At 39.5% G+C, this 12,991-nt stretch overlaps 1 protein-coding gene across 2 annotated transcripts in view; it reads right to left on the bottom strand.

Moving 5' to 3' along the window:
• Positions 1-12,991, bottom strand: part of LOC117291950 (protein inscuteable homolog) — a 37,105-nt gene that overhangs the window by 4,145 nt on the left and 19,969 nt on the right. For both annotated transcript variants that reach the window (XM_033773972.1, XM_033773971.1), the window contains exons 4-10: positions 9,922-9,985; positions 8,803-8,926; positions 7,646-7,698; positions 6,962-7,076; positions 6,489-6,602; positions 5,648-5,773; positions 4,173-4,344 (exon numbers count right to left, since the gene is read on the bottom strand). In XM_033773972.1, coding sequence (XP_033629863.1) covers positions 4,173-4,344; positions 5,648-5,773; positions 6,489-6,602; positions 6,962-7,076; positions 7,646-7,698; positions 8,803-8,926; positions 9,922-9,985 — 768 coding nt within the window. The remainder of the gene's footprint in view (positions 1-4,172; positions 4,345-5,647; positions 5,774-6,488; positions 6,603-6,961; positions 7,077-7,645; positions 7,699-8,802; positions 8,927-9,921; positions 9,986-12,991) is intronic.

Raw genomic sequence — 12,991 nt, 5'->3', positions numbered from 1 at the left:
GTATGCCTGAGCAGGTGCTACCAGATCGTATCCAAACTGCTCACAACGGGATTCGTGGTGGAACCAGGAGAAAATGGAGTAAGAACGATAACAAAATTGCGATGGACTGTTATATTAAGAGTGAACCGGACAAGAGAGGATACAGAAGGAGAATGATAAGCCTATGGCAAGATAAAGGAATGTTTGAGATTAGTGAGCAGCGGCTTGCAGACCAGATAAGTACTATCAAACGGAACCAGTGGTTAACCAATGTGGAAATTGAGGAGATGAGGAGGATAGTACAAGCTGAAAGTGATGGAACAGATATTGTTAACCACCAAATACCGGAGGAGGCGGCTGCTGCTAGCTCACAGAGTGAAGATGAGGTGAACCAGCCAGGGTTGCGAAATGGTCAGGATGATGATGGCATCGACGATGAGGAGGGCGTAGAGTTCACGGAGGAGGAAGTGCAGATTAAGGCTAGGCTTCAAGAGGTGATGGAAGCGGCGAAGGGGTCAAACGGGTGGAGTATTCCAGCTTTGCGCCGGGTCCCAAGGAAAAGGCTGACAGAAATGTCAGCCGTGGTAAGTAAAGTCCTTGGGTCGGTAAGTACGGATAATTTATCGGAAACTAACCGTCTTATTTTTGCAGGGGCAGTTGTAGTAGGGGAAAAGTTAGGGGTAGAGGTGTCTCAACAAGGGAACAGTACACCATGGTGGAAACGTCGGCTGGAGGGTCAAATTAAAGATTTGCGAAGAGATCTCAGTAGAATAGAACAAATGAATAAGGGTTTATTGAATAGTTCAGACTTAAGGAATACAATTATGACAAAGTACAACGTCAAACGTAAGGGTGTGAGTGTTGTAATAGAGGAGATTAAGCAAAGGGTTAAGGCTAAGGCTGCAAAAGTGAAGAGGTATGACGACAGGGTTAGACAATTTCACCAGAATAGATTATTTAACACCAATCAGCGTCAGTTGTTTAAGGAATTGGATGGGAAGGCTGACAGCACGCAAGCGGTTCCGAGACCAACAGAGGCAAAAACTTTCTGGGGTGGTATTTGGGACAAACCAGTAAAACACAACCGACAAGCGGAATGGCTAACAGATGTGAAAGATGAATTGAGAGGGGTACAACAGCAAGAAGGGTTCCAGATTGACGTGGACAAGGTTAAGAGACAGATAAAGAAGGTGCCAAATTGGAAAGCCCCGGGTATGGACCATGTGCATGGGTACTGGTTGAAGAACTTCCGTAGTTTGCATGAGCGAATGGCCCTACAATTGCAAGACTGTCTAGTACAGGGTAAGGTCCCATCTTGGATGACTGAGGCAAAAACAGTGCTGATCATGAAGGATGTCAAGAAAGGTAACATTGCCAGTAATTATAGACCAATCACGTGCTTACCTGTGATGTATAAACTCTTGACCAGTATGATTGCAGAAGACCTATATCGCCATATGGATGACCAGCAGTTGTTTCCGGAGGAGCAGAAAGGCTGTAAGAAGCGGTCCAGAGGTACGAAGGATCAACTTATCATCGATAAGGCTGTACTGAAGGACTGCAGGAGCAGAAAGACTAATTTGGCAATGGCGTGGATTGACTACAAGAAGGCGTATGACATGGTATCGCACACATGGATAATGGAATGTCTGGATATGGTTGGAGTGGCTGATGCAGTAAAACGTCTTTTAGGTGAGAGCATGAAGACGTGGCGAACAAATCTGACAGCCAACGATGATAATCTGGGCAAGGTATGCATAAGAAGAGGTATTTTCCAAGGTGACTCTCTGTCTCCGCTGCTGTTTGTTCTTGCGATGATGCCCCTGTCGATGATTCTAAGGAAGGTGAGTGCAGGTTATGTAATGAAGAAGGACGGATGTAAGATCAACCATCTGCTTTTTATGGACGATTTGAAGTTGTTTGCGAAGAATGAGGCCGAGATCGACTCTTTGGTGCAGACCGTCAGGATTTTCAGTGATGACATTGGGATGCAGTTCGGTCTGGAGAAATGTGCTTCAATGTCCATGAAGAGGGGGAAGAGGGTACATTCCGATGGCATTGCTCTGCCAGATGGTGCACAGTTGAGGGCTTTGGGTGAGGAGGAGAGTTATCGGTATCTTGGTGTACTTGAATCGGACCATGTCCTTCACAAGGAATCAAAGGTAAGGCTGAAGGCAGAATACATCAGGCGTGTAAAGAAATGTTTGAAGTCTAAACTAAACGGGGGGAACATGATTAAGGCGATTAACACATGGGCCGTGTCTTTGATGAGGTACAGTGCGGGTATTGTCGAGTGGACTAAGGAAGATCTAGATGTCACTGACAGGAGGACAAGAAAACTAATGACCATGCATGGCATGCTACACCCGCGGTCAAATGTTAGTAGACTCTATCTTCCGAGGTCAGAGGGCGGAAGGGGGTTGCTTAGCGTGGCGGACAGTGTTAACATCGAGCGAAGAAGCTTGCATTGTCATGTCAGGAGGACCGAGGAGAGCTTGTTGAAAGTTGCACAAAGGTACACGAGGGCAGACGAAGTTGGGCCGAAAGAGTACAAGAGGGAAAGGAAGGAGGAAAGACATCAAGATTGGAGGAACAAACCACTTCATGGCCGGTTCTTGAGGTGTACTGAGGAAGTGGCCAGCAGCAAGTCATGGAATTGGTTAAAGAGTGGAGAACTAAAGAAGGAAACAGAGGGCTTGATTACTGCGGCGCAAGACCAGTCTCTAAGGACAAATGTAATGAAGGCAAGGATAGAGAAAGCAAACGTCTCTCCTATGTGTAGAATGTGCAATAAAGCAGAGGAGACTGTATTTCATATTGTTAGCGAATGCAGTAAGATGGCCCAGACGGAGTACAAAGGAAGACATGACAAGCTGGCCAAGGTGATTCACTGGGATCTGTGTAAGAAGTATGGTGTCAAAGTACTTGCGAAATGGTATGACCATGTTCCGGAGAAAGTTGTAGAGAACGACCAGGTCAAGATCCTATGGGACTTTAACATTCAGACCGATCATGTTATACAACATAGGCGTCCGGATGTTGTGCTATTAGATAAGACGAAGAAGATGTGTCATCTCATTGACATAGCGGTGCCAGGTGATATAAGGGTAGCTTCGAAGGAGATGGAAAAGATCGAGAAGTACCAGGACCTGGCCAGGGAACTTCGTAAGATTTGGCAGGTAAAGGTAAAAGTAGTCCCCGTGGTGGTTGGAGCACTTGGCACCATTCCCAAAGCACTGGGGAAACATCTAGATGAAATAGGGACAAATGTGAGGGTAGATCTATTACAGAAGGCAGCGCTTTTGGGAACAGCGAGGATCCTGAGAAAGACCCTTGAGATCTAAGGCTACGGGACGTAGCCCGGCTCGAGGAGTTACCGGCACAAAGGAAAATGAGATCTTTCTTTTGCATGCTGTGATAAAATGAAATAATAATAATAATAATAATAATAATAATAAGACTTGTAATGCGCACATATCCACCCTGCTGGGTGTTCAAGGCGCAGTAAAACCAAAAACAAAACAAAAACAAAACACAACACAAGGAAAAACAGACACAACAAAATTAGTCATTGAAAACCCGTGACATTAGATAAGTTTTGAGAAGAGACTTGAATTTTGCGGTACAAACACAAGATCGAAGATTAAGTGGTAGAGAGTACCAGATGCGTGGCGCGGCTGAAGAAAAAGACCTGTCACCCCATGAGTGTCGAGACTTGGGTTCAATGAGGAGAAGCATGGAACTTGAAGGTGTAACTGTGTATGTAGTTGCTGAGCACCTCTGGAAATCAGTGTTTTACTGAAGGTTTCCCCAAGGTAAAGAAGAAATAAATAAATCAACTGTGGTTTTTATTCCTAAAATTTTAAGTTAACAATATTTTGTTGTCATATGATGAATTTAACATTAAAAATGAAATGTGACAAACTCTGCCTTTGAGCCAAGCCCTCGCGAAACCTCATGTCCTTCTGGGAAAAACTTTCTGAGGTTGATATTGTGTTTGAAAAAGCTTTGAGCTCCATGGAAGCCAGGGGCTGTACGTATACCTCAAGGGAGCTGAGAAAGATTAAAGAAATGGTATTGGCCCAGTGTCCAGGGTACTGTAGTGCATTATTGTAAAAAATGCTATATAAGAACTAGTTATTATTACTGTTATAGTTAACATGAGAATCGTGAGCCATAAAAATGTTTATTACCGGTTAATTCTTTAAGGAGGTCCTCCATGTATTCAATGAAGCCCAGTAAGTGATGATAGTTGTCAATACTTGGAGATGTGATCTGGGCTATGACAGAGGCTGCCTCCGCCTTCACCGACTCTGTCGATGTTGGAGATGATAAAATTTCACTCAGGTATTCTACCCCACTGGCCTGTAAAACAATCATAACAAACAACTTGTCATTCTCCAACATACCCTACCCCACTGGGCTGTAAAACATTCACAATGAACAGGATGATTGTCATTAATTGTACAGCAGGGCAAAGAATAGGCCTAACACTTTCTAAACCTCCACTGATATAAGTAACACTGTTTAATTAACATACTGTACTATAAGCAACTGTCAGAAATAACTGTTTTTGTTAAAAGTAAAAGTCACATTCTAGAGAAATTTGCCTATATCAATTTTACAACTGGCAAATTTATAACAAAACAAAGTTAAAAATATTCTGAAGTTTGTGGAAATAAACATTTTGACCTAAAATCTCAACAAACTTTTCTTTATTATGGGAAACTATTATCACTTGACAAGAAAGACTACAACGTTCCTACAAGTATAGGCCTATTGACTACAAGTAGGCCTATTCAACCAAATTTTAAGATACATTTTACATAAAAACTGTTTTGCACAGCTAAAAAACACATATGTACCACTGTTTATTAAATTAAGAATAATACGGTAAAATAGTTTGGTTGTTCAATAGTTGTCTCCTTGTGTCATAAGAAACCCCAAAACAGGGTATTTTTACAACCCCAAATCTCTTTAGTGAATGAAAGGATACTTTCTCACTCAATAGATCAAGCAATGGGGAATTGAGTGATGTTCCATCGTTGATGTTGTGTTGTCAAGCAACAGCGTATGGTGTGTACTATAGGGAGGTCAAACCTTTCCAATCAGTGTCCTTGGTTTAGAGTCAGTCGTACATAACTCACTTTACCACAGTTAAATAAATTGGTAATACCTGCATAATTTCAACATAATCATGTGCACAATTGAAATATTAAAATATAATGTAAGAGAATTTGAATATAAGTTTGACTCTGATGGTGCTCCTGGTAAGCCTGGTACCCTGCAACAAATAATCAGTTTAATGCTGTCCTCACACTCCAACAAAATCGTACAAAATATGCAGCTGGATTTAGATGGGTTGGACATCTTGAGGTTATATGAAACAATGCATATTTAAGTAAACGTAAAACTTGTTGAAATATTAAAATATAATGTTAGAGGATTTGAATATGAGTTTGACTCTGATGGTGCTCCTGGTAAGCCTGGTACCCTGCAACAAATAATCAGTTTAATGCTGTCCTCACAGTCCAACAAAATCGTACAAAATATGCAGCTGGATTTAGATGGGTTGGACATCTTGAGGTTATATGAAACAATGCATATTTAGGTAAACGTAAAACTTGTTGATTAAGACTTGTCAATTAACACAAAGTTTCTCGCTCACTCTTTCTAGCTCTTGCCTTCCCTCGGCAACATTGCATAAATTAGCCACCGTTCTTAGAGCAACTGGCTTCATGGAATTAAGAGATGCCTGCTGGCAGAGTTCAAGAAGAGATTGTATAGCGCCCTCCTGTGACAAGAAAACAAAAGTCAATACTCATTATTAGAAAATGTTTTCCTGCCCAGGTATTTTCCTTGGGAGGGTGTATATGGAATCTAATTTGCTGATCCACTGACTGCCAATGTTTTTCGCTACTTGTTAAAGAAAGACTCGCACCCAATACACAACCAGAGATTACTGAGCCTTGAAAGCACAAGTAGGGGAACTGATTCATATTGGAACGAGAAATGATCATGAATGCCCTTTCAGAAAACAAATATTTCATTATTCATACAAGGCAAAGTATTTACCTTTTGGAACCATTCAACTATTTTAATCCTGTAAAAACATAACAACAATACTATCCTGTGAAAATTTGGATTCAAAATGTGATTGTTACAAATCCAGAGCAGGAAGAATGATTCGTAATGTATCTCAGATTCATATTTTGGGGATAAAAACTGATATATTTTTCTATAACCACATTACTTCAAAAGGAAATGATTCTCATAATTCTTAAGTTTTTATTGGCACTAATTTTTAGGAGTGATCACCAAACATTTAAGAGCAATGGTCATTGATCTATTGTTACATCAAAAGAGTTGCTTTCTTGAATGGACATTTCAACCTGACCTCCCAATCTATAATTAGATAAGTCAAGTGTATGGGGAAATAAGGGGAATGAAGAGAATGTGAATAATACAGAAAGGAACAAGTAAAAGCAGTCAACTACATGTACACTCACCTTTGCTAATAACCGGCACATCTCATTCCCATCCTCTGACAAACAATGCACTGAGTTGACTGCAATTTTTATGTTGTATTCACTGGCAGAATCTTGAATACTTTTCACGATGGTCTAGAATAAGTTAAAATAACAACAAACATATATTCCATCTAACTTTAAAACTCCTGATCATGACACTTCATTCTTGGGCAAGGTACTTCTCTTAACTTCCCTAGCTTCTCTTAACATTTGGGTTGTATGCTCCCCATGGAGTTGGCAGTGTCTAAAAGTATGCCCGATAAACAAGGATAATAATGTTGTTAATCGCCTTGATCTAGTTACTACATAAGTGTGCTATATAATAAACAAGCATAATTATGATTAATTCATAACTTATTTTAAGGAACAAAGGACCGATTAACTTAGGTATTCTATTCGTTTTAACTCACACCATTTCCATTTGATAAAAACCCAAATTAACTGTACAGTACCTGAATCAGGATTGCTTGCACCATGTGGACTAACCCGTTAAATGTCTTGCCAAGACCACTCAAGACTTTCAATGTAGGCACAGCTGGGGGCAGGGTCCCATTCATACCCTCAAAGCTAAACAACACAGAAGAACATTGTCAAAATAAAGAATGAACTATACAGGTACAGCCAATTATAAATAGCTCCAGCTTGTCATTATCAACCGTTTAAACAGCCCCCAACGTGACACGCTCTGCACCAATAGGAGTGTAGCGAAACTGTCTGGGGTATTTATGAATGTAGGGTCATAGATAAGTAAATACTCTATAAAATTGTTGCTGTATGATACAGATCTATAGCAACTAAGGCCTCGGTTTCAACAGTAACAACGGTCTGATTTGAAGTCATAGTACCCCACCCCATCAATGCAATTGTAGTATTCGCTCTACAGGTAAGTAGAGTGAAGCAGACCATGTAGATATTACTTAAATCTTACTGTACACCATGCATGTCATGTGATTAATTTCTTGAGGAGGGACGATGGATCTGAGATGAAACAAACTTGATTGATTCTCAACATTTTGACTTTTGTAATTTAATCATCATTGAGATGATGAAGACAAGATATTGATCCATATCACAAATTATGAAGTTGAGATGTAGATCCATATCACAAAATAATTATTCCACACTTGGCAGCGTACCTCTCAGCATGCTTGACTAGCCTGGCGCACTCCTGTAAGACTGTGTGTTGTTGCTGTATGAAACAAGAAAAGTGTAAGAAGGTAAACCCAGGCTATGAAATCATTGTACAAGTTTATTAACCTATGTTGGAAAGAAGGCTGTTTTCTCCTAATTGCTTGTGGTTGTCTAAACTTGTCATCACTTTCAATGAAATACTGAAGCTCAATGTAATTATAATGAGGGAGGCTAATAATCATCCTTTACCAGAGCTGAGAAGCTGAAATGCATGGGATGCGGTAGGTCTAGCTGTAGGCATGTAAGGGCACCTTTTGGCAGCCAGCCACATTGACCCATATATGACTGTAGAATATATAACCAGACATTGAAAATGTTTGATTTTGCAAAGGGAGGGAAACCAGAGAGCCTAACAGTAAACCATTTATGGTATAAGAGAGAACCGATACATGGCCCTAGACAGGTATTGAACCAGAACAAGGTTGGCTAGAGGTGACACTTGAGACATTCATTCCACCCATTTACTTCTGAGGGGTTAAGGGAAGTCCAAGTAATATTGATGTACATTCCTTGAAGACCAGACATACACTATTCAAGTACCAGATAAGGGGAGTAACTGGAATGCCCAAATTTCCAAAACTTTGCCACAGTCATTCTAACTCATTCATCAGAGGTGCAATATCTTTATTGAAAACAAAAGGAAATTGCAGGAGCACACACTACAAAAGGTTGTCACTACAAAAGATAGTGCAGGAAATCCTGAGCGACTATGTCCATGCAGAGGAAATCCCTACTAGGAATACACAATCTATGAAACATTACTGACATTAACGCTTCTCAAATTCAAATTTTGGGGCATAAAGACTGATTTTTATTACTATCAAAATACTTTCTACTGAAAGCAGCTGTAGGCTTCTTACAAAAGGTTTTTACTGCCATTAGTTTTAAGAGTGATTACCCACTGTACATGTATATATTCCCTTAAAATACTGTGTAATAATAACCCAAATTAAAGATGAAATCATCTGATCAGCTGAATTCCTGAATCATAAAGATCATTATGGAAAGTCAGTCGGGCATCTAAGAATTAACAGAGCAGATAATAGAAAATCTAATCTTGCGAGTAGTTCAATCTAGCATGACCAACAAAGAAACCACATACCTGAAACAGATGCAAAGGCATTGAAGGAACAAACGAGGTGCAGTCATGAAGGAATGTGCGCAGGCGTATCGTCAATGAAAGACATAACCAATGAATCTGATCCCATACACCAGAATCAAGTTTACTGTGGAGGAAAGAATAGCGAGACAGTCAAAACATTGGATTGGTTTATATGAGGCAATAAATTATTTGTAACCCTTTTGAGACAATATGAGAAGCAGACAGCTTGTATTAAAATGCAACATTTAAATACACTGGACAATATTGGTAATTGTCAAGACCAGTCTTCCCACTTGCTGTATCTCAACATATAACAAGACAAACCTGTGAAAATTTTAACTCAATTGGTCGTCCAAGTTGCAAGATTAATAGTGGAAGAAAAAACACTTTCATCACACAACGTTGCATGCTTTCAGATGCTAGATTTCAGGACCTCAAATTCTAATTCTGAGGTCTCAAAGTCAAGAACCCAAAGTCAACATAACAAACAGATCGTGGTTGGTTGGAAGATCACTGTAAACAATCACTTCAGTACAAATGTTATTAAAACCCTTCATAAATGTAAAACTGAAGTGTTTATCCAGCAGCGAATGTCCCATTTTATATCAACATTGCTTTGTACCGAGTCAAGCACTCAGGTTATTTCACTGGTACACGATCAAGGACAAATTTGCACAATATTAACTAGTATTACAAGCCTACTTTCAGTCATGGCTAATGCAAGATTTATGAAATATTTGTATAATCTTGGCAAAATTGCAAAGAAATAACATGAAGTGCAAAGAACTTACTTGTAATAATACATAGCAAAAGTAAAACAGACAGAAAGTCTATCTAAGATTAAACACTGGTACTACATGTACCCGATACACTACTTTTGAGGCGTACACAATAATGACTGGGAAAAGAGACAGACATTACAAGACATGTCTTCTTTTAGCTGGCTACAAATTTCAGGAAGAAATACTACAATCTTAATATCATGGAACCATCACCTACTGGAACACCCTCATAGCCTATGTAGTACAGTCCAAAACAGTTTATTTTTATTAGACTGTATGATGAATATGATTGGGCTAGGAGGCCTGTTAGGCTCACCATCGTCTGTCTATAACTTACCAATAAAGCTTGGCAAAGTCTGCTGATATTGAACTCGCCCGCTGTCTAAGGATGTAGATATTATCTATGGGAAAGATGGTAAACAGAGAGAAATCTACATAATTAAGCTTCGTTTAGCACTTTAAAGAATTTGAATTATTTAAATAGTTAAAAAAACACTCAGCAGGAACTTATCAACAAACATTTCACATTTAAAAAAGAAAATAATTATATCAACATTTTTTGGATGAGACATTGTTGAACAATACGACAAGGCTGGACAACCACTTCAAGGTGAAGGCTACACCTAACCAATTTGGAATGTTGCCCCAAACATGTTCCCACCTATGTACTCATGGGGCTGAAACAGGGTGACCCATTCAGTCTGTAAGGGGATCAAACAATAATAGTAGTAATATCTAAAATTTATGTTGCCCCCTAACTTACAAAATGATCAAAGGCGCAGAACACATGTTAAAAAGCACAGAGTAGACAAAAAGACAAAGAAAAAAGACTGGTCGCCAGGCCAGTGCCCAAACAAAAGTATTGGGATACGTCTGTCCCTCCAACAGGGAACTTTAACAATGAAAACAGAATGCACTACCTTTCTAACTGTTACGAAGCATGGTTAAGTGCACAAGTGTTATGACTGGGATTTGAACCGACAACACCAGAGCTTGGGTCCGGTGAATTATAGCTCGGCCAGGACAAACAGCCAAAATATACTCAAGTAAAAATAAAACAACTAATATCAACAAAGAGATGAGCAAAGGCTTACCATCTTTGGCCTTGATCAGATCAATCTAATGCTGTCTTTGACAAGATAAATCTAATTATATGACGTGATCAATAAGGACTGTGTCCTTGATGGGGTCTTAGTCAGTGACAAGATCATGCTAATCAGCTGAATCTTTAAGATGAGCATCAAAAAGACAATTGGTTAAACCTCTCACTGTTACAGTAATCTATCCTTATAAACAGCACATCACTCTGGGTGAAGTATGAGATAACATCAGGATCACAAAGAGAAAAACTGTTAATCCAGATAACAATTGAGATTAAGGTTTTCATACAGGATCAACCACATACAGCACATTAGAAAAAAAGACTTTTTAGACAGATGATTTATACACAAAGGGTTTGCATTTTTAGGGAAAATCTACAAGACCATAGGACACATGGCAGTGGTACACCATCCTGAGGAGACTACTGGTTTCAAACTGGACCTATGGCTAAGCGAATGTTTGTTTGTTCTCAGGAAGATTATTCTCGATCATACATACTGCAGCAATAGAAAAAGCACAATCCCCCAATAGCATTTGCTCCTTGCTCAATCTTACGCTATCTACCACTCAACAATGATCACTCGACACCGTAACGGACAGTCTTAGATCAGATTGTTATTGCCTGGCCTAGTCAGTGATAATCCATTCTTATTTGTGACTGCAGTTTTCAACCCTCTGCAATCAAACATCATCCCAAAGCAGATTCTGGAGAGTTTATTCCTGGATTTTGGAGGGTTTATACCTGGATTTTGGAGGGTTTATACCTGGATTTTGGAGGGTTTATACCTGGATTTTGGAGGGTTTATACCTGGATTTTGGAGGGTTTATACCTGGATTTTGTAGGGTTTATAACTTCTTGATTTCGGAGGGTTGCATAATGCTTGCTTCACTTGTTGGTGCATGGCGGTTCTGCACAAACGAGTCTGCAAAATGTCTGGAAAATGCATTAGAAGGTAGTCAGGTTGGCACAGTGATTTCTTGCTCTGCCTTTCACCTCTGTGGACCATGGGGTGGATTTAACAAAGAGTTAGGACTAGTCTTATCTCCAGTTAGGACCAGTTACACGTCTTAACTTAGGTTATCCATGCAATTTGTATATCTCCTAGGACTAGTCCTAGTAGTCCTAGTAGTCTTAACTCTTTGTGAAATCGACCCCTGGCTCAATTCTGGACCGTTGCCTTGCATTGCATGATTGGGGTTTTCAGTCCCTACCTGACTGCTTGGGTTTTCCCTGAAGGGATTTTCCTCCCACATCTAAAACTGAAACTTCTTCATTGTCTTCTTAACAAAAAGTTGATTCAGATGTTTGTCAGTGCTAATCCAGTATTCAGTTGACTTGCATTCTTTTTTGGTTATATGAACATATGTTCATAGATCTGTGGATTTTCATCTGTGATATGGTTCGAACACAGGTGGATTTGGTCTTTGTTTGTTCGCCGGGGTGTTTGTTTGCTTTTTGTTTTTTGCCTTTAAATGCTAGTATGGTTTGCTTAAAATGTTACATTATAAAACAGGTACATGAATTACAAAAAACTACTGTAACCTTCTACTCTGACAACATTTTTCCCCAAGAACAAAATAGGACTTTGTCGTTTATGCTAGGGATAGGTGCTTGGTGCATTAGAGACACTTTTATAAACACAGTCTTTGTACAACCAACTGGAAGAGTTGCTGAGTAACATTGTATACACATTTCAGCCATATCAGTGATAAAAAAAGCCATAAACAAAATTTGATTTGGTAGATATAAATTGATACAGTCTAAAAACTCGTTCACGCTTTTGTAAATAAAAAACCATCAGCACTGAACCATGTTCTTAACAATCGCACTATTCTAACCAGGGTGTGTAAGACTGCCACATCTCTGAAAACCCTTCTGTATCAACTAATTACACTTGATACAAATGAGCTACTCCCCAACCGCAGGTCTGATCTGAACAAAAAAGGTCACATCAGGTTTATTGGCGTTAATCTAGCGATGTTTCAAATCGATTAAATATTGTTCAGCCAGAAAGTTACTGTAATAGTCTCATTTGCCCTTACTGACCTCCCTTGACCCAACATGGCTCAATTCAGACCATTACGTGTGACCATAGAGCAAGGAACCAAATCAAAAGACCAATACTTTGGAAGGCAACTACCAAAAGACATTTCCAGTTTGTACAAAGAACTCCTCCATTAAAGCTTCAAAAAGATTGAATATTAAGCCTTTTGAGTTAATGAATAGGCTACCAGTCTCGTCTTACCTTGACCCACCTTGGCTTAATTCAAACCAGTATTCTGTGTCAAAAAAAACAATCTAATGG

Source organism: Asterias rubens, chromosome 6, assembly GCF_902459465.1.
Source record: "Asterias rubens chromosome 6, eAstRub1.3, whole genome shotgun sequence".
Lineage (NCBI taxonomy): Eukaryota > Metazoa > Echinodermata > Asteroidea > Forcipulatida > Asteriidae > Asterias > Asterias rubens.
The sequence above is the reverse complement of the archived record's forward strand: the minus strand, read 5'-3'. Positions and strand labels throughout refer to the sequence as shown.